The 21,712-nt window shown below is 49.6% G+C and overlaps 1 protein-coding gene across 1 annotated transcript; it reads left to right on the top strand.

Annotated features, from left to right (window-relative positions):
* Positions 1-13,141: 13,141 nt before the first annotated feature.
* On the top strand, positions 13,142-14,224 carry LOC119251299 (lactosylceramide 4-alpha-galactosyltransferase-like). The gene has a single exon (XM_037518652.1). The coding sequence runs from the start codon at positions 13,145-13,147 to the stop codon at positions 14,222-14,224; it is 1,080 nt and encodes a 359-aa protein (XP_037374549.1). The 5' UTR covers positions 13,142-13,144.
* Positions 14,225-21,712: the final 7,488 nt, after the last annotated feature.

Genomic DNA, 21,712 nt, shown 5'->3' with positions numbered 1-21,712 from the left:
TTCTTGGCAAATGCCCACTCTGCATCCCTACTATAGTTGGGAAGCTGCGGGGCATTGGGGACGTCGAGGGACATTTTAGGAAAGGAAACCCCATGTGGCAGAAGCGGGATTCTCAGGGCCTGGTGGGGCTGAGCTGGGCTGGCGAGGCGATGGCCACCCTTCCGAGTCTTGAGCATCATTGTCAAAGGCATCATCGGTGAGGCTTTCCTTATGCCCCCCCATGCCGTGGCGTGCCTGCTGGTGCCAAGCCCTCCCTAATTCAATGTCACTGACAGTGAAAGCAGGGTGGGCAGCATCTGGCTCCCAGCTCACTCCCAAGACAGTCACCTGGTCATTCCCAAGAGGACTCACTGGAGCATTAGGCTGTGGGTATGGCCTACAGTTTGGGGTAAGTGTTGCTCATGCCCTCCCATTTGGCAGGTAGCCACAAGCTCCTACTGTGTATGAGCACGGGGCCCCCACTGATGGACCACAGTGAGGACTGTGCTAAAATCCAGGTGGCTTCCTGGAGTTGACTGCTCTGCTCACCTAAGTCAGGAGAGACTCAGAGAGGAAGAGGGTCTGAGAGTTGGGGGCAGACCTAGCCAGGTCCAGGTGCAAGTCCCACCTCCCACACTGTCTGCCTACACAAGCTAGGAGGCTCACCTCTCCTTTCTGCGGCTGAGCTTGGGGCCCTCATGGCGACGTGAGCATGATGTCTAGTAAAGAATAGAGTTCTTGGCAGGGCTCCTGGCACATGGAGAGTCTTTGGTGGCTCTTCCTGCACATAATTAGGCTGTTCCTGGGCAGGGAGGATGAGAAACATTCAGGAAGAGAATGAGCATATTGCAGAAGGTAGAAATCCCCAGAGTTTGGTGGCTGCAGCAGTCAGTAGAGGTCAGCTTGCTGGTCTGAAAGCTGTGCAGCCTGGAAATGTGTGGTGTGGTTACCTAGTGGGATCGAGGGAACTAGGAAGTCATGGACGTGCTGGGACGAAAGGTCCCAAGGCAGAGACAGGAGGCAGCCTGGCACCAAAGGACAGGTCAGGGGTCTGACTGCAGGACTGAGCTCTGTCTTCACACCTTTGAGTGTTGCCTCTGAAGTTCCAGCTTTTGACCAAGACTGCCTTTGGAAAGCTGCCTCTGATGGAATGGACCAGATCTAGATCCAGAGACCACATTAGAAAATCTTTCTAGAAGGATCCTTAGGGCTTGTCTTTTACACACTCTTTATATCACAGATGAAGAAATTGGATGAGAATTGGGTTGGTCCCTTGTTCAGGCAATATCCAGTTAGCAAAGACCATTCAGAAGAATACCCAGTGCAGACCCCCCTGGGATCCAGGGGAAACAGGGGCTAGGTCCCCCCAAATCCTCAGGTGCTCAAGCCCCTTATAAAATGGCATAGCATTTGCATCTGACTTACACACATCCTCCCCTGTATTTTAAATCACCTCAGGTTACTCCTAACAGTGAATGCAAAGCGAGTGCTATGGAAATAGCTGTTGTCCCTGGCAGCCCAGACAAGCCAGGGCATGCTACCCGTGGACGTGGCAGGCCAGCTCCCACCCAGACCAGATTTTCATATGACAGTCTGTGCTCCTTGGGGGAGGTGGGGCGGGCTAGCCTTCTCTTTCACTGCCAAGTATTTCTGATCTTTTATATAGTTCAGAAAAAGGAGGATGTGGGACAGCAGAGGAATGTTCTTCTAGTTAGCTTTGAGTAAATGCCTCAGCTCGGCACCACCTTGCACCCAGCTCGTGGGCAGTTTAGGGGTCATTTACTCATCCCCTCTGCCACATGCACCTGCTGTGTGCTAGTGCTGGGCTGCCCAGGTAGGATGGAACAATGGGTAAAGCAGCCTCAGCCCCTGCCTTGTGTGTCCTGACTTGTTCTCTGTGGTATTGGTGTGCCTTGTGTATTTTATCAGTCCCTTCCAGAAGGACTTTGGGTAGGGCCTCCCTGGTGGTACAAGTGGTTAAAGTCTCAGCACTGTGGACTTATCTGCAGCCACTGCAGCACTAGTTTGATCCCCAGCCAGGGAGCTACCCACAAGGTGCAGCAGACCTCTCCTGGCTCGCCCACTGCTCCCCTCAGCAGTGTATTTCAGTAGATCTGCCTGTTCTGCTCCCCACTCTGTCTCTGGTGAATCCCCCACCCCCAAACCTCTGGCCTATACCCCAGCTCTTGTATGCATAAATAAATAAAATAAATCTTTAAAAAAAAGGACCTTGAGTAGTGTCTTAGTGTCTCGTCTTTGCCATGTCAAACAAATCTGTCCCCTGTGCAAGTGTCACCTCTCTATAGGGCACATTTCGGGGTAGGGGCCCTGCATGGTGGGAAGGTGATGGTGTGTGATTTTCGCAGGGGCCATTCCCATGCCCTCTGCCTCAGCAGGGCACGCTGCTGTCGGCCCGGGGCACGGCTTGCCCACCCAGTCTGTTCAGGAGAGTGTGTTGCCAACTTTTGGGATTTTACATTCAGTGTTATGAGTAACCTTAGGTGATTTAAAATGCAGGGAAGGATGTGTGTAAGTCAGATGCAAATGCTATGCCATTTTATAAGGAGCTTGAGCAGCTGAGGATGTGGGGGGACCTAGCACCAGTTTCCCCTGGATCCCAGGAATGGCGGCACTAGGACTCCAAAGTTGAGTATCCAAAGTCTACAGAAACCCGCCATTCCCCGAAAAGTCCTCAGCTGTTTCTGAGTAGCTGGAGGGCTGAGGTTGAGGATGACTTCCTTTGTCTCGTAGGACAGATATTTAACCTTTTCGGAGGAAATCTGAGCTTTTGACCGAGACAGTTGGTATCCTCTCTGTCCTAGGAAATTTAGTAAGGACCTAAAGCTCCTTTGGAAGCTCCTTTGGAAGGACTGCAGGAAAGGAGGTCATCCACAGCTGTTGGATGACAGCTCCCCCTGAGAGAGTTAAGTCTCTCAAGGCCCTTCCCAAGGCATTTCCAAGAAGATGGGGACTGTCCCTGAACCCCCTGGGGAAGAACAGTCCAAGTATATTGGCAAGAAAGGTTTGTGTCAGGAGCCTTCCACTTGAAGGCAAGAAGGTTCTGTGACTCCGGGTGGAGGGGGATGCAGAAGAATGCATGTTTTAAATCAAGGACAGTAAACCACTTGGTGTGCCCAAGGATCTGAGTGGGAAGAGTGTACGGATTTGGGACTAGAGGGTGCCGGGGAACCACTGCCTTATTTAGAAGGCGCAGGTCCCGCACCAATCAGTATTCACCATTAAATTTTTTTTCCAGGCAGTATGGGAGCGTTGCACAGAGACTGGCAGACTTTCGCAGGCCATGCGGGAGACCGGCAGGCTGTCCCAGGCCGTGCTTCAGGAACTGAGCAGTGCGAGGCCGGAGTCCTCAGCGAGCGTCAGGTTTGATAGGGTGTTGTTTCCTGTTTGGGTAAGTTTCAGGGGTTTTTTTTGTGGGTTTTTTTTTTTTTTTGTGTGTGTGTGGGACCCTCGCCGGCGGCCTTGTATCAAACTGGCGCTGCAGAGACTGCGGGCATACTCGCAACCCAGCACTCAACCGCTGCTCCACGAGGGGAGGCCCCTAAGTTTCAGGGTTATTAAGTGGGATTTTTACTGGAATTGCATTTATAGCTTTTACAGGTACCTTTGATCCCAAACCAAGGGATCTATTTTTTTCCTCTTTTCTCTGGGTGTGGGACAAATCTGATCTGATTCGAAGGTGGCTCGGGCAAAAAGGCTGGCAAGGGCCGGCGTCTCCATGGAGGAAAACTGCGTGCCCAGCCTCATCATTAAATCTATCCCTGATAGGGCCTCCCCCGGTGGCACAGAGGTAGAGTGCTGGGCTGAGAAGCTGCCCACAGCCTCTGCAGCGCAGGTTCCATCCCCTGCCACCGGGGAGGGTCCCACATGGCGTGCAGACCTCTCCTGCCGCCCGCTGCTCCCCTCAGCAGTGTACTTCAGTCCTTCTGCCTGCTCTGCTCCCCGCTCTGGCTCTGGTGAATTCTCTCACCCTCCTGCACTTCTGACTATACCCAGTGCTTGTATAAATAAACAAATTTTTTTAAAAAATCCCTCCCTGATAAGGGAGTTGGGCAGGTGGGGTAATAAGGAAGTGTTAGGGGGAAAGGATGTCCTGAGCAAATTCCATACAGGCTTTATGGACTCCACCCCCACTCCAGACCAAAGCCATCAGGACACTGGGAAAGACAAATCCCATCAACACCAAAGGGAAAGTGGCTGGGACCTGAGGGTGAGGTTAAGCAGCCAGGTTGGTATAAAACCAAACAGGGTCTCTCTCTCGCTCGCCTCCTGGCTTCACAGCTGGTGGCTCGTGGCCAGCTCTGAGAGTGCCATTTGGGATTCTACGTTGGCAGATCTGGTAGGACGCATTTAAGACTTTATCTCCCACTTTTCTCCTGAATTGTACATTTCCTCATTTGCCCTTCCCTTTTACTAACCTTTCGTGTGTGCCTGCGGTAGAGTATTAATAAGTCCCTTTAAGCGTGCGGGTGAGGACCCACAGTCAGGCACCCCGTTTTGTATCGGGGCTACCCTGGAACAGAAGGAATGAGAGAATATAGAGTTGGAATAAGAACAGGATAGAGTTTGGGTGGATGGATATTTTTGTGGTTTTCCATCTACTCCTACTATATTTTGTGAGGAAGGGAAGGAAGGTCCAGAATGCTGGGTGAGTACAGAGTAAGTGGCTCCTATATCAGTCAGAAAATTAATATTCTTTTTTTTAATTTAAATTTTATTTTTATATTCCCCCATACAATTACAACCCCCTTATTTTGACCCCAATCCCTTCTTTCCCCACCCCCACCCCCATAGAGTGTCTCTTGTTCGTAGTTGTTTGTTGATTTTGATATTTTCTTTCTTATAGTTATTCATTTTCCTGGTCCCTTATTTAAGTTTTCTAGATTCCTGCTATGAGTGAGACCATCCGGTATTTTTCTTTTTCTTTCTGGCTTATTTCGCTGAGCATGATCCCTTCCAGCACCATCCATGTTGCTGCAAATTGCATGTGTTTATCTTTTTTGAATGCTGAGTAATATTCCATGGTGTATATGTACCACATCTTCTTGATCCAGTCATCTATTTTCGGACATTTGGGTTGTTTCCAAAGCTTAGCTATTGTAACTAGTGCTGCTATTATCATGGGGGTGCAGGTGCTCTTTGGAATTGATGTTTCTGTGTCCTTTGGGTAAATACCTAGGAGTGGAATTGCTGTATCATATGGAAGCTCTATGTTTACTAGGTCCAGAAATCTCCACACAGCTCTCCATAGTGGTTGGACCAGTTTGCACTCCCACCAGAAGTGAGGAGAGTTCCTTTTTCTCCACAACCTCGCCAACATTTGTTGTTGCTAGTTTTTTTAATATGTGCCATTCTCACTGGTGTAAGATGGTATCTCATGGTAGTTTTGATTTGCATTTCCCTGATTACAAGTGATGTTGAACATTTAGAAAATTAATATTCTTACCTGCAACATCCAGGGTTACCCCGGGCTCAGCCATGGAGACAGTCAGCTGGGGAGCCGACATCATCCTTGGACCCTGTCACTCATTGTCCAGGAAGCGGGCTGGCAGCTGAGAGACGGGTCCCTCCTCCCTTCGGAGCAATCCCTTTTCCAGTGGCCTTCCTTTTTGCAGGAGGGGCACGGCCCAGGTGGATTTCTGGGTTGTGTACGGTTTGTGCTGCTCAGTCCAGTCTTGTTGTACCTGCAGCACGGGGCCGTCGAAGCTCCTCTGTTCTCTCTTCCAGGCAGGTCAGTCTTTTGTCTTGCTGTGCCTGGGGAAGCCTGGTCTGCAGGGCGCCGGCAATGGCGGCGCCTATTGATTGAGCTGCCTTTTCTCACTCACCTCAGCCTTCATTTCCTTCTCCAACCCTGCACTTTGGTCCCTGTTATTAAAGATTTTAAAAGCCACTTCTAAAAGCTCGTGTGGCAGAGTTTGGGGTCCCATGGCTAGTTTTTGGAGTTTTCTGCGAATATCTGGTACAGACTGACTAATAAAATGAGTCCCCAGAATCACCTCGCCCTCTCCCGTATTAGGATCCCTGTCGTTTCTTCTTCCTGAAAATTGCTGCAGGGCCATTGTGAATTCTCCCATTTAGCATAATTAGCTCTCCTTGGCTCACTTAGTGATATATAGCCTGAAATCTCATTGTCTGATGTTAAGATTATGACTCCAGCATTGTTCTGTTTGTAATTTTCTTTATACCTCTGCCCATTCTTTTACTTGAAACCATTTAAAAATCACTGTTTGAGGGCCTCCCCAGTAGTGCAGTAGTTGACCGCTGGATTGCAAAGCTGCCCGCAGCCTCTGCAGTGCCAGCTTGATCCCTGGCTGCCAGGCAAGGGTCCCACATGACACACAGACCTCTCCTGCTGTGCCTGCTGCTCCCCTCAGCAGTGTCTTTCATCAGTCTGCCTGTTCTGTTCCCCGCTCTGGCTCTGGTGGATTCTCTCACCCTCCCACGCCTCTGACTCTACCCAGTGCTTATATAAATAAATAAATAAATCTTTAAAAAAAATCACTGTTTGAGGTATAACTCTTTCAGAGCTAGTTTTTGCTTAGGATCTAAACTAAAAATCTTTTGTCAAAGATAATGGAGTTTAACCATTTATATCTGAATAGAACAGCCTCTTCTGCCTTGTCCCCTCGTGCAGGCTTTGGAGGGACTATATTCTTTTTTTTTTTTTCCAAAGGAGGTTTTTTTTTTTTTCAAGATTTATTTATTTATGCATACAAGTACTGGGGTACAGGCCAGAGGCGTTGGGGGGTGGGAGGATCCACCAGAGACAGAGTGGGGAGAAGAACAGACTGAATGAATGAAGTACACTGCTGCGGGAAGCAGCAGGAGAGTCAGGAGTGGTCTGCTGCACCATGTGGGTAGCTCCCTGGCCTGGGATCCAGCTTGTGCTGCCGTGGTCGTGGATAGCTTCATAGGTTGTGTCTTAATGAATCCCTTGCACCCCCAGGGGGTGGGTAACCATCCACCCAAAGGGGACTGGCCCAGAGCAAGGCCCGAAAGCTGCCCCAAGTCAAAAGCACCTCTCAGTGGGGACCCACAGAAAAGTATCAGAAACAGCCAGACAAGTCTGGGAGGAAAAGAGCAAAATGAAAACCGATATAAAAGCTTCCATTGTCACCTCGCCATGGGTCTCACCCATATCTGTGTCACCCAGTCCATGACCAAAAGGCAAGTGCAGTTTCTTCACTTGTCTCTTGGCTCCATGTGCCTCCTCCAGGTCTCCTTCTGGTTCCATCCTGCTTCCTTCCTTTCCAGTCTCCTCTGCAGCCTCTTCTCCCTGCTCAGCTCCACCCTCCTGGGTGCGGGGGAGGGGGCAGGGAACCTGGACCTTCCCCTTTCCTGGGGACCCCCCTGCTTCAAGACCTCTTTCACATGTTATCTGTTTTTGCTTCTGAAATCCTTTGAGATCTAATTCTTTCAGCAATGTCTACTCACTTTTCTCTTGAAATCTCTTCCTATTGGTGGAGTCTGTTCCTTGTCTGTTCCTTGTAAGATGGCCTTCCCTTCTGAAATGCTTTAGTCTTTTTTAGTTCTTTCTTTCTCACACACTACCCTCATGTCCGCCTGCCCTTTATCTGTTCCTTTCTTTCTTTTTTTTTTTTAAATACATCTTTTTTTTTTTAAGATTTATTTATTTATACAAGCACTGGGTACAGTCAGAAGAACAGGAGGGTGAGAGAATTCACCAGAGCCAGAGCAGAGAGCAGAGCAGGCAGAAGGACCGAAGTACACTGCTGAGGGGAGGAGCAGGCGGCAGGAGAGGTCTGCGCGCCATGTGGGACCCTCCTCTGGTGGCTGGGGAGCAGCTGGGGATTGAACCGGCGCCGCAGAGGCTGTGGGCAGCTTCACAACCCAGCACTCAACCACTGCGCCACCAGATAGGCCCTTTATCTGTTTCTTTCTAACCTAATTCTTATATTTCTGCTTTTGGCTCTTCAACTAGAATTTCATTTCCATTTTTTTTTTTTTTTGTCAATTCATGCTGTAGTTTGGATTAATTTTTGTTTTGTTTTGTGACAATATTTTGTAGTGAATTTTCCTCACATATAAGGGAGTATTAGTGTTCCTTTCCCCTGTCTGTCTTGTAACATCTTTGCATGCATAGTATATTTAGTGCTTTAAAAAAAGGGCTTTTTTCTGTATTTGAATTACTTGGATTTTCCTGGACCAGCAGTTAGCAGGAAGTTTTGGTGGAAATTGGGAGAGAGGCCAGGATAGTTCTAGAGGCATCTCTGCTGAAAGCTCTCTCTTATTCCTTTGATAAGGGCTCTTCCCCCTGTCCACACCTCTTTTGCTTTCCAGAACCCAACCTGGCTGCCTTCTAACCTGTCAACTTCTTTTTAAGGGGTTGCTTCTGAGACATTCCACTGCTGGGCTGCTCTGCACCCCATTCTCCCCACTTCACTGCCAAAGCTGCTGGCATGCTGGGCTTTGGGCCATGCTTACGTGTGATTTGTCCCCTGGCCCTGGTCTCCCGAAAGCTGTAGCTTGTGGTTTATTTTTGCTTGTCCCTGCTGCTCCCTAGGACATCAGGGGAAGAGAAAAGATTCAACCCGAGAATCTGCCTTATTCCTAACAGTAAAAGAAATGTCTGTCTCCCCAACTTTTTTGTTTGTAGTAGCCCCCGAAAAGCAAACACTACCTCCCTGATTTCTGGCTTTGAAGGAAGTACAGATTGTAAAAACAGGCATTCTTACAAAGATCACCACTTGCTGGTCACTGTCACACTTACTTCTTGCATAGAAATCATAATTTATGCCCTAAAAGATCGGAGGGTGTGGGGAGGTGGCCAGGGGACAGGACAGTGAACCCTCCAGCAGGATTTAAAAGCTCTAGACATTCACTTTATTTTATATTGAACAGCATCTGAACTTCATGACCAAAAAGCTCCCCCACCCCTCAATTTTATGGATGAAGAAGCTGAGATGCAGGCATGGGCGCAGGTCATGTGGGTTATTAGTGGCAGATCTACTGCTGTCAGGAGGAAGCTGCCTTTCTGGCCCAGTGACCTTCCTCAGATATGTCACACTTCTCTGAGCCTCAGGTATCTGCTCGTTTGAACTTATCAAGGAGTTGATCAGCCCTTGCCCTGTGTCTCCAGGTCAGAACTTTCGGTTGCTCCCACCCTCCCTCACCCTCTTCCTTTGTGTAGAAGGAATCTGAGGCCCATAAAAGAAAAATGACTTGCCCAAGGTCACGCGGCCAGCTGCGAGCAGGTTTGGGCAGAGCCAGAAGCAAACGCCAGCCCCAGCACCTCTGGCCACCTCTGACAAGTCACTTTTCTGAAAATTGAACAAGAGCTGCCGTTGGCTGGAAAAGTGCCACCCACCCTCCCCGGCGCTCAATGTGAACTCAGATGGCATGGCCGGGCCAGGGCCTCCTGGCTGCAGTGGGGCTTTGTGGCCAAGTGCAAGAGCACAGCGGGCCCCACCACCCCATCAGCACGAAGATGCCACCACCAAGTCACCCAGCTCCAAGCCTTGCGGGTTTCCTCTCCCTGGCATGGGGTGCTGGTGCCCTTCAGAGGCAAGTGCTCACCCCTGGCTTGGGGAGCAGCTTCCTTGGGGTGTACAGACAATATGGCCATGCCTCTTTCCCCCCATCTCCTGGCCCTGCTAGCCCCCGGGACCGCTGCCTCTCAGGAGGCTCTCCCCTACCCCTCACCCCCGCTCATGTCTTAGCCCCCTGTGAAGGGGCATATCTGCCTGGCTGATGCCCCCATCGTGATGGTCAGTGGCCAGAACTGAATCACATGCCCACCCCAGAGCTAGAGAGTAGGGTCTGTGGGGTACAGGGGTTCCCCAAGGAGTCAGGATGCTGTTATGAAGGGAAGGGGGTGGATGTAGGTAGCCTCACGCAGGAGCCTCGCACAGGTGTTCTCGCGTGCTGAGTCATTGCACCTCACCCCATACTCACAGGCCAGGTAACGCAGCCACGCACTGTTTTGGATGCCTGTCCTCATGGGGTTATGCTCCCAGTAAACCCCAGAAGTGCATACCCAGACACACGGTGCATAGCGTCACTGCTGTGGCGTGAGCTCTAGGGGGGAGGTTGGTAGACATAACAGAGCATGACCCCCCTGCACTGGGAACCCTTTTTCCTGCCCAGCAAAGGCCACCAGCACATTCCCCATGAACTGCCTTGTCAGGGATGTTCAGGGCAATATGTGACCCCGGGGTCACCAGACCAGAGAGGAGGGGCCCCAGAGGAGGTGCTGGGAGACACATCCACAGGCCCTTGTGCCTGTGTCCAAATCCCAACTTAGCCTCTGTCCCGGGCTCTGTGCTGGGGGCTCGGAAGGACTACCTCTGGTCCTCCGGGAGCCACTAGGCCAGCCCCCAGCCCAGCAGCAGGGTTCTGGGTAGGCTGGGCCTGACTAGCACTGAGACTGTTGTTAGGATTGTTGTCAGCTAGGACTGGGATAAACCGGGCTGGACATGGGGGCCCACAGAAAGTCAGAGGTGCAGCTCCCCCACAGTGGAAGCTGAGGTGGGTGCAGGCTTTGAAGGGGTGACATGCACCAGGTTGTGGAGCCTTTTCCCGGCACCTACACCTGCTGCCTGAGGCCCTGTTCCCCAGTGGGGTGCCACTGGCCGGACCAGCAAGGTTTGGTCAGGCCCTGGGCCCTGTCTCCACCAGCCATGAATTTCTCCCCTTTCACTTCCTGCCTGTGATGGACTGGGGTTCCTGAGATTCAGGAGACACGGAAGCGTGTAGAGCAGGGTGTGACCGAGTCACAGGCTAACTGGCGCTGTCTGCCAGGTGTGGGGCTAGAACTGGGGGGTGGGAGGCAGCAGTGGTATGAGCCTCCACTGATGAGAGCCAGGGCTTGGACGGCAGCTGTGAGGCCCACCCAGGGGGCAGGAGCATGCTTTGGGCCTGAGGTCACAGGGGTATTGGACTGTGACCAACTTGGCTGCATACACACTTTCTATTCCTGGGTCTCGGGCTCCAGCACCAAACATGGAGCTACCCAAGTCTGCTCCCTCGGCTTAGGCGGAAGCACTGGCGCCACCATGAGACCCCACCCTGCACCATGGCTGCGCCAGATCAGCCCGCACCAGCCCACAGCCAGGGCCATCCAACTGTGTGTCCAGTCCTGGGTGTGCTTCACCTTGGTTTAAAAATGCTCAGAACTGGGCCTCCCTGGTGGTCTAGGGATTAAGTCAGCGCTGTCACCACTATGGCCCGAGTTCAATCCCCGGCCAGGGAGCTAACCACACGGCGTAGCAGCCCTCTCTTGTCTCCCCGCTGCTCCCCTCACAGTGTGTTTCAATGGATCTGCCTGTTCTGCTCCCCACTCTGTCTCTGGTGAGTTCTCTCACCCCCTGCACCTCTGGCCTGTACTTCAGTGCTTCTACACACACACACACAAAATGCTCAGAACCATCCAAAAATGCTCAGGGCCAAAATAATGTGTCTCCCCATAGAGGAAAACTGGGGTGGGGTACCCAGAGTTACAGCACAGCTGTGCCCCTCCCAACCCCCACTCACCCAGTTTCCTCACTCACTTATTCACTAGCTCACTTGTTCACTCAATGGTTTGCTTGTTCACTGACTCACGCAGTCGTTGATTTACCCGCTGATGCGCTGCTTCACCCCTCACTCCTATCTCACACAGGAGCTTCACGCAGGAGCCTCATGCAGGTAGCCTCATGCAGGTAGCCTCACGCAGGTGCTCTTGTGTGCTGAGTCATCGCACCTCACCCCATACTCACAGGCCAGGAACGCAGCCATGCACTGTTCTGGATACCTGTCTTCATGGGGTTATGCTCCCAGTAAATCCCAGAAGTGTACACCCAGACACGTGGTGCATAGCGTCACTGCTGTGGCGTGAGCTCAGAGGAGGCTGTGACGTGATGGGGGTTGGCATTTTAGGGGAGCTGGAGTGGGCCCTAGCAGAAATATGATTTTTTTAGGGGCTACCCAGATCCCAGCCCTCTTTCTGGGGAGCCCCTACCTATACTTAGCTCTGTGCCTAAGCATGACCCTGCCTCAGACCCCAGTCTGGAACCCCAGTCTCTGCTCCTTCGGGAGATGATTTTTGAATGAAGGCATGCGGTCAGGGGCAGTGTGGAGGCCTGAGACAGCAGCCGGGGTGGATTTGCGAAAGAGGAGGAGGCTGGGAGATGGGGCAGAGAAGAGGCCAGGGGAAAAGTGGGGTGTGTGGACACAGGACCTGGGAACCGGCGCCCCACGCCCTCGGGGTCTGCAGAGGAGTGGCACGGCCTTGCTTGCACTTTAGATGCATGTCTCTGACTACTGAGTGAGTCAATGAGAGGAAGCCCGTTCCCTGTGTGCCTACTGTGTGCCAGGCACTGAGCTGAGCAGCAGGGAGGGGGGTCCCTATGGAGAAGCCCCTCTCAACATCCCACAGCTGCGCCTCCCCGGAAGGCACCTTCTCCCGGCCACCGGCCCTTTGCTCGCTTGTGTGTTCCAGGCAGTCAGGGGACAGGCCCCAAGCCTGTCTTATTCTCTTAAGACACCTGTGGGCTATTGACCCAGTAGGCATCACCCTAAGGACAAAACAGGGTCATGGGCAGTCTCCCTGTTCTCTTCCTTCCAGACCTTTGTCTGTGAGAAGCAAAGTCCAGGGCAAGGGCTGGGGAAACCAGCCTGGGCAAGGCTTCTGGACTGGGTAGGCATCCCCACGTAGCTGGAACACACCACCCTGACTGTCAGTGAGCTTGCCATGCTGGCGCCTTGGCCATGCGGTGCCTAGGCTGGCCCAAGCCCTGGGCCATGCTGGAAGTTCTCCCTGCTGCCAGGCAGCCGGCCCTCTGGGGGAAGTCCCAGGCCTGGTTGGAACTGTGGGCCCTGGGACCACAGTCTATCCGCCTGGTTCTGACAGCCTCTCACGCACCTGGCTGGCCTGGGCCGTGATGACTGCACTTTGTAGGTGCCACTTGGGAAACTCACAGGGGAGTCCTGCCCAGACCTCCGCCCACGGCCCACTGCCCCCGCTTACAGGAGAGGGAGGACACAGAACTCTGACCCAGGGGTGGAGGGTCCACAGTCACTGTTGGCTCTGGCTGGTCTTGGTGGGGTTCTTGGGTCGTGGAGGCCAGCAGCCTGCCTGAATGTGGTGCCCATCTCTTGCAGATTGGCCAGTTCCTACAGGAGGTTCCTGGTGTCTTGGGAAGAGACCATGTCCACGTCCCCCCACTGTCTGCCCCAGCAGCTCTGTGGCACCAGGCGGAAGCGGGTTTGCACCCTGTTCATCATCAGCTTGAAGTTCATGTTTTTCATCTCCATCGTGATCTACTGGCACGTTGTGGAAGAGCCCAGGAACCCGAGACAGCTCTCTAGCCTGCCCTTCGACGTGCCCTGCCCCCGCCTCCAGCCCCCCGCCCTGTCCCCCAGCAGCCCCCCTCCCCGCAACATCTTCTTCCTGGAGACTTCCGACCGCACTGACCCCACCTTCCTGTTCCTGTGCTCCGTGGAGTCAGCGGCGCGCGCGCACCCCGAGGCCAGCGTGCAGGTCCTGATGCAGGGGCTACGGGGCAGCGACGCCTCCCTGCCTCGGCGCCATGGCCTGTCGCTGCTACGCTGCTTCCCCAACGTGTGGCTGCGGCCACTGGACCTGCCCGAGCTGCTCCAGGGCACGCCCCTGGCGGCCTGGCACGCGTCGGCCTGGAGGCGCTGGGAGCCCTACCGGCTGGCGGTGCTGTCCGACGCTGCGCGCCTCGCGCTCCTGTGGAAGTTCGGAGGCGTCTACCTGGACACCGACTTCATCGTCCTCAAGAGCCTGCAGAACCTGACCAATGTGCTGGGCAAGCAGTCCCGCGACGAGCTCAACGGCGCCTTCCTGGCCTTTGAACGCCACCACAAGTTCCTGGCGCTGTGCATGCGCGACTTCGTGGCGCACTACAACGGCTGGGTCTGGGGCCGCCAGGGCCCGGAGCTGCTCACGCGCGTCTTCAAAAAGTGGTGCGCCATGCGCAGCCTGGGCGACAACAGCATCTGCCACGACAACAGCACCTGCCGCGGCGTCAGCGCGCTGCCCTGCGAGGCCTTCTACCCCATCCCCTGGCCGGACTGGCAGAGGTACTTCGAAGATGTCAGCCCCGCCGAGCTGCCGCGCCTCCTCCATGCCACCTACGCCGTGCACGTGTGGAACAAGATGAGCCAGGGCACGCGCCTCGAGGCCACCTCCCGGACCCTGCTGGGCCAGCTCCAGGCGCGCTACTGCCCCACCACCCACGCAGCCATGAAGATGGTCTCCTGACGGCCGCGGGGCCCCCCACCCCAAGGGAAAAGGGTCTCCGCCTTTCTTACTGGGGACATGGAGATGAGGCCAGGCAACTGTCAGTGCCCTGGAGAGGACAGACGATGAAGTTCTCTGCCATAAATGGAGACCCGGAGTATAAATGAAGCTGCAGCAGGAGGAGGCTGGGGAGAGCCGTCGAGAGCAGCGCTGCCTCCCACTCTCCCAGCCCAAGCTTTTATTAAAGACATGAACAAAGGAACAAGAAGATAGCACACACTTGTGTTTTTGCTTATACAGATTAATAAGTTACTGCCGAAAACAAGTTTACCAGGCACATGCCAGCACGTCCTCAGAGAACAAGAGTCAGTTCTGGGAAGAAGTTCTGTTTGCAGAACTTCCAACGTCCTGGAACTCCATATGTGAGTAAACAGGTGCTCTCCAAAGGCTCCAGTTCCCCGCAGGGCAGCAGGCTCCCGACATGTCAGCCCAAGGAGTATTCTTTTTTTATATATATAATAAATTTTATTTTTATATTCCCTATACAATTGCAACCCCCTTTTTTTGACCCCAATCCCTCCCCTCCCTGCCCCCCACCCCCCATAGAGTGTCTCTGGTTCATAGTTTTTTGTTGATTTTGATTTTCACTTTTTATAGTTACTCATTTTCCTGGTCCATTATTTAAGTTTTCTAGATTCCTGCTATGAGTGAGACCATCCGGTATTTTTCTTTTTCTTTCTGGCTTATTTTGCTGAGCATGATCCCTTCCAGCGCCATCCATGTTGCTGCAAATTGCAAGTGTTTATCTTTTTTGAATGCTGAGTAATATTCCCTGGTGTATATGTACCACATCTTCTTGATCCAGTCATCTATTTTTGGGCATTTGGGTTGTTAACAAAGCTTAGCTATTGTAAACAGTGCTGCTATAAACATAGGGGTGCAGGTGTTCTTTGGAGTTGATGTTTCTGTGTCCTTTGGGTAAATACCTAGGAGTGAAATTACTGGATCATATGGAAGCTCTATGTTTAGTAGGTCAAGAAACCTCCACACAGCTCTCCATAGTGGTTGGACCAGTTTGCACTCCAACCAGCAGTGCAGGAGAGTTCCTTTTTCTCCACATCCTCGCCAACATTTGTTGTTGCTAGTTTTTTTAATATGTGCCATTCTCACTGGTGTAAGATGGTATCTCATGGTAGTTTTGATTTGCATTTCCATGATAACAAGTGATGTTGAACATTTCTTCATATGCCTGTTGGCCATTTGCATTTCCTCTTCAGAGAAGTTTCTTTTTAGCTCTTCTGCCCATTTTTTGACTGGATTATTTTCTTTGTTGTTGTTGAGTCTCATCAGCTTTTTGTAGATTTTTGTGATCAGTCCTTTATCATTAGTGTTGTGTGCAAAAATGTTCTCCCAGTTGGTGGGGTTTCTCTTTGTTTTTGTTACTGTCTCTTTGCTGTGCAAAAGCTCTTTAATTTGATGTAGTCCCAGCTGTTTATCTTTGCCTTCACTATCACTGCTTTGGGCGATGTGTCTGTAAAGATGTCTTTGATGTGCATATCATGTAGTGTTACGCCTATATTTCCTTCTATGTATTTTATGGTTTCAGGTCTTATGTCTAGTCCTTTAATCCATTTTGAGTTGATTTTTGTGTATGGTGTGAGGTAGTGGTCAAACTTCATTCTTTTGCATGTAGCGACCCAGTTTTCCCAGCACGATTTATTGAACAAACATCCTTTGCTCCAATGCATAGTCTTTGCTCCTTTGTCAAAGATTAGTTGACCATAAATCTGTGGGTTTATTTCTGGATTTTCTATTCAATTCCATTGGTCTGTGTGTCTGTTCTTGTTCCAATGCCATGCAGTTTTGATGATTATGGTTTTGTAGTATAGGTTGAAGTCTGGGAGTGTGATGCCTCCATTCCCTTCTTTTTTTTTTTTTCAGGAGAGCTTTGGCTATTCGGGGTTTTTGGTGATTCCATATGAATTTCATCAATAATTGTTCTATTTCTTTGAAGAATGACATTGAATTTTTTATTGGAATAGCATTGAATCTGTATATTGCTTTTGGTAGGATGGCCATTTTAATAATGTTTATTCTTCCAATCCATGAGCAGGGGATGTCTTTCCATTTCTTTGTGTCTTCTTCTATTTCTTTTAACAGTGTTTTATAGTTTTCTTTGTATAGGCCCTTTACCTCTTTTGTTAGATTTATTCCCAAGTATTTGATTTTTATGGTTTTGATAATAAAAGGGATGATTTTTTTTTATTTCTTCTTCTTCAGATTTATTGTTTGTGTATAGGAAGGCTACAGACTTTTGCATGTTGATTTTGTATCCTGCCACTTTGCTGAACTGATTGATGAGTTGAATTAGTTTTTCTGTGGAGTTTTTGGGGTTCTCTATGTATATTATCATATCATCTCCAAATAGTGATAGTTTGACTTCTTTTCCTATTTGGATTCCTTGTATGTCTTTCTCTTGTCTTATTGCTCTGGCTAGGACTTCCAGTATTATATTGAAAAGCAGTGGTGAGAGTGGACATCCTTGTCTTGTTCCAGATCTTAATGGAATTGCTTTCAGCTTTTCACCATTGAGAATGATACTGGCTGTTGGCTTGTCATAGATGGCCTTTATGATATTGAGGTATGTTCCTTGTATCCCAAGAATTTCAAGGGCTTTTATCATGAATGGGTGTTGCACTTTGTCGAATGCTTTCTCAGCATCTACTGATATTATCATATGGATTTTATATTTCTTTTTGTTGATGTGTTGGATAACATTGATTGATTTTCGGATGTTGAACCATCCTTGTGTCCCTGGCATGAATCCTACTTGGTCGTGGTGAATTATCTTATGGATATAGTGTTGGATTCTGATAGCTAAAATTTTATTGAGGATTTTTGCATCAGTGTTCATTAGGGAGATTGGCCTGTAGTTTTCTTTTTTTGTGTTGTCCTTGTTCGGTTTTGGTATTAGTGTAATGTTGGCTTCTTAGAACGTGTTTGGTATTAACCCTTCCTTCTCAAATTTTTGGAAGAGTTTGTGAAGGATAGGCACTATTTCATTTCTGAATGTTTGGTAGAATTCATTTGTAAATCCATCAGGTCCTGGGCTTTTGTTTTTGGGGAGGTTTTTGATTACCATTTCAATTTCGCTGCTTGTAATTGGTCTGTTTAGGTGTTCTATTTCTTCTTTATCTAGCTTTGGGTGATTGTAGAGTTGTAGGAATTTGTCCATCTCCTGTAGATCGTTGAACTTGTTTCCATATAACTGTTCATAGTAGTTACTGATTATTTTTTTGATTTCTGCTGTGTCCGTTGTGATTTCTCCTCTTTCATTGATGATCCTGTTTATTTGTGTTTTCTCCCTTTTTTCCTTTGTGAGCCTGGCTAGGGGATTGTCTATTTTATTGATTTTTTCAAAGAACCAGCTCTTGGTTTCATTGATCTTTTGGATTGTTTTTTTTAGTTTCAATTTCGTTTATTTGTGCTTTGGTTTTTATTATTTCTTTTCTTCTACTGGTTTTGGGGGTTTTTTGTTGTTCTTTTTCTAGATCTTTGAGCTTTGAGATTAGGTTGTTTCTTTGAGTTCTTTCTTGTTTCTTGATGTGAAGCCTCTATTGCTATATATTTTCCTCTTATTACTGCTTTTGCTGCATCCCATACATTTAGGAAATTGCTGTCCTCCTTGTCATTCAATTCAAAGAATTTTTTAATTTCTTCTTTGATCTCCTCATTAGTCCAGTGGTCTTCCAGTAGTGTAGGTTTCAATCTCCATGAGGTAGGAGAGTACCTTGCCTTCTTTTTATGGTTTATTTCTAGTTTGATGCCTTCATGGTCAAAAAAGATGGTTGGTATGATTTCAATCTTAGTGTATCTGTTGATGTTTGTCTTGTGTCCCAGTATGTGATCGATCCTGGAGAATGATCCGTGTGCGCTTGAGAAACATGTGCACTCAGATTTTTTTGGGTTTAGTGTTCTGTAGATGTCTGTTAAGCCCAAGTGCTCTAGATCCTTATTTAGAGCTTTACTGTCTTTACTTGTTTTTTGTCTCGTTGATCTATCCATTGTTGATAGTGGTGTGTTGAAGTCTCCCACTACGTATGTGTTTTCTCTAATGTCTGTTTTCAAAGATGACAATAGTTGTCTGATATATTTTGGTGTCCTTCATTTGGTGAATATATGTTAATGAGTGTTATTTCTTCTTGAAGTATTGTCCCCTTGATCATAATGTAGTGACCATTGGGGTCTCTTTTTATCTTTTTTAGTTTGAAATATGTTTTATCTGATATAAGTATAGCTGTTCCTGCTTTCTTTTTTGGTCCATTTGCTTGTAGGATTGTTTTCCATCCTTTAACTTTGAGTCTATTTTTATCTTTTGTATCTAAATGTGTTTCCTGGAGACAGCAAAAGGTTGGGTTTTGTTTCTTAATCCAGCCTGTGACTCTGTGTTTTTTTATTGAAGAGTTTAGTCCATTTACATTTAGAGTTAATATTGATATGTTAGCATTTGTATTTGCCATTGTGTTTGTCTTCCTTTGATTTTATTTATTCTTTTAATAACTTTTTTGGGGGCCTTCTTTTTTTGTTATTCATCCCTCTGAGGCTCTGGCTTTAGGACTCCTTGTAGTATTTTTTGGAATGGGGGTTTAGTCATAATGAAATTCCAGAGTTTCTGTTTGTCTGAGCAGGTCCTTATTCTTTCTTCATAGAGGAAGGAGAGCTTTGCAGGATAGAGTATTCTTGGTTGGCATCTGTTTTCTTAGAGTCTGTTGACTATGTCCCTCCACTCTCTCCTTGCCCGTAGTGTTTCTTCAGAGAAGTCTGATTGGTTTTCCTTTGAATGTTATCTGTTTCTTCCCTGTTGTCAGCTTCATTATTTTTTCCTTGTCTTGGATTCTTGGGAGCTTTACTATTATGTGTCTTGGTGTATTTTTCCTCGTCATGGAAGTTTGGTGTTCTTCTTGCTCTTGTATATCAATTTTCAGCTCCTTCTTCACATTTGGGAAGTTCTCTTCAATTATTTCCTTGAATATTTTCTCTGTTCCTACATCTCTCTCCTCTCCTTCTTGGATTCCTATAACTCTTATATTTCCTTTCCCCATGGAGTCAGATATTTCCCGAAGTCTTTCTTCGGTCTTTTTCCTTCGTACTTCTCTTTCTTTTTCTGTTTTGATTCTTTTTATTTCTGTGTCTTCAAGAGTGCTTATTCCTTCTTCCATTTCATCTATTCTGTTTGCATTGCTTTTCCCAGAGTTCTTTAGCTCCTCCATTAATTCTTTGATCTCCTGCATTTCTTTTACTTCCCTCTTTAGGGACTCAATTTCATTCTTCTGATTGTTGATTATTTTTCCCTTATCATTGTTTTCCTTTATGACTTCTGTCAGTTTTTTAATCATGGCAATTTTAAATTCTCTTTCTGGAAGGCTCAGAAGTTCTTCCAAGTTACTGTTATTGCATTCTGGTGGGTGTGGGTTTTTTTTTTGTTTTTTTTTTTTTTTTTTTTTTTTGTGGTGTGCCTTTTTCCTGAGAAGTTGCTGGGTTGCATGTAGTTTTTCTACTCCTTACTGCCTGTTTTCTAATTTGCTGTATGCCTTGCGACAGTGTGTTGCTGGTACTGGTCGGCATCTTTTTGGTGTGGTTTTTGTGGGGTTCGGGAACTGGCGTTCTAAACGAGTCAAATACTGTTATGCCAGAAGTCTAATGAGGCAGGGGTACTTTGAGTATGTTAATTGTTGCTGTCCCAGAATATTTCCTCCTTCTGTGTTTAATTACAAAGGTGTGTCTTGAAGTCCCACAAACTTCCCTGGAGGTGGGGCAGCTGGATTGCACTCTGGGTTCCAAATCACTGGATCCCTCTCTGGTTTCCAACTTCCTGCCAGGCGGGACCAGGCTTGTGGGGTCCTTCAGCTCACCTCTGACTGCACAGGGAACCTTTCCCTCTGGTTCCACAGGGAGCCTTCTGCTGGTTTCAAGCATTCATTACTGAAGAAAGGTCCCTGTTCTAAAATGGCGATGCAGGTACACACTCCCCTGCGCTCCCAGTCTGCCCCGGCCCTGGGTGCCCGCTCCCCCTCTGGGCTCGGACTGCTGGCCAGAAGGGGCCTGGTGTGGGTGAACTTCCCAGCTCACCTCTGACTCCTCCAGGAGCCTTCTGCAGGTTTCAAGCAGTCTGTACTGAAGAAAGGTCCCTATTCTATGGGGTGATTTTTTTTTCTGGTCACAGGGGGCACCAGAGATCTCTCCTAGTGTCCTTGGGGAGCTGTTTTCTTTTTCCCATGGGACTGGGGAACAGAGTGGGAGTGATGGGGAAAGCCTCAACGGCTTTGGGGTGCTGTGTCTGCCTTGTGCCCCATCGTCGTAGGGAACCCATGCCCCAAATTTTGTGCCCCCGGTCTCAGTTCCAAAGCCCTCAAGTCCAGGATGCAGACTGTAGCCCAGTTCAGTTTCTGCAGAAATGGCGCCTTTTGCACCCCGCTCCCGTATCCGGGTGCCTGGTTTCTGATTACTCAGTGAGGGACATTCACCTCAGTGAGGGCCCCCGCGCATCTCCCTGCAAGCCTAGGTCGCAGGCACGGGGACCTGGGCAGCCACGATCTGTGTATCCTTTTCAAGCCACTTTTCCGCACAAGGTTACCAGCTCGTCTTGGGCTGTTTGTAGGTCTCCAAGGAGTATTCTTAAAGGCACCCTGGGACCTGCTCCTACAAGCCAGTGTGCTCCTACATGCCCCCTGAGCCAGCAACGGTCTCAGTGGAGGTGACAAGTACGGGGAGGGCCCCCCAACCAGAATCAGCAGGAGTGAGCTGGGGGCACATGAGGCTGACATGTCAGTGTAGGTGCCATGTTCTGGCACCTCCTCTGGGCAGGGAGGCGCCCAGAGATGCCTCCTGGGCTGTGCCTCTTGCCTCTTTTGCCTCGTGGCATCATCTTTGCCATCAAATGAGTGAGCCTGGCAGCTGGCACTTAGCGAATTACATGCAACTCACAGGGAATAGGCTCGGCAAGAATGGGGGTTTGAGCCCTTGGCTGGCTGAGGACTGAGCTCAGCGCAGGAAGGAAGCTGGCCCGGGGAGCTGTCTGGAGTAGCTGAGTCTGCCAGCCAGCGGCGGGGGTGCAGGGGAGCTTCAACTTCCACCACAGTCCGGACTCCTCCCCAGACTCCCCACCTGAGCCCCCGCCCCCCTCAATCTGCCAGTCACCTTTGCTCCCACAGCCCAGCTGTCCCCTCATTGGGACTCCATTTCTTTGACTGAGTCAGCACGAACCCCGAGGTTTCAGCTGAGTCATGCCCTGAGTCTTCAGAACATCATGCCTCTCCCCTCTGGGCCAGATATCTCTGGGTATCCTAGCATCTGGGCGACCCCTGTGTCATGAAGGCCCCTGGGCAGGAGGCCACTGAGGGCCGGCTGCCACGCTTCCTCCCGCCACTAGACGTGGCACCAGTGGCGTCAGCTTTGATGCCTGCCTGGGGAAGTCGGGGTACAGTCCCCTCCAACCGAACATACTCAAGA

Source organism: Talpa occidentalis, unplaced genomic scaffold (genome assembly GCF_014898055.3).
Source record: "Talpa occidentalis isolate TD23 unplaced genomic scaffold, MPIMG_talOcc4v2.1 talOcc4.2, whole genome shotgun sequence".
In the NCBI taxonomy this organism is placed as follows: Eukaryota; Metazoa; Chordata; class Mammalia; order Eulipotyphla; family Talpidae; genus Talpa; species Talpa occidentalis.
The sequence above is the reverse complement of the archived record's forward strand: the minus strand, read 5'-3'. Positions and strand labels throughout refer to the sequence as shown.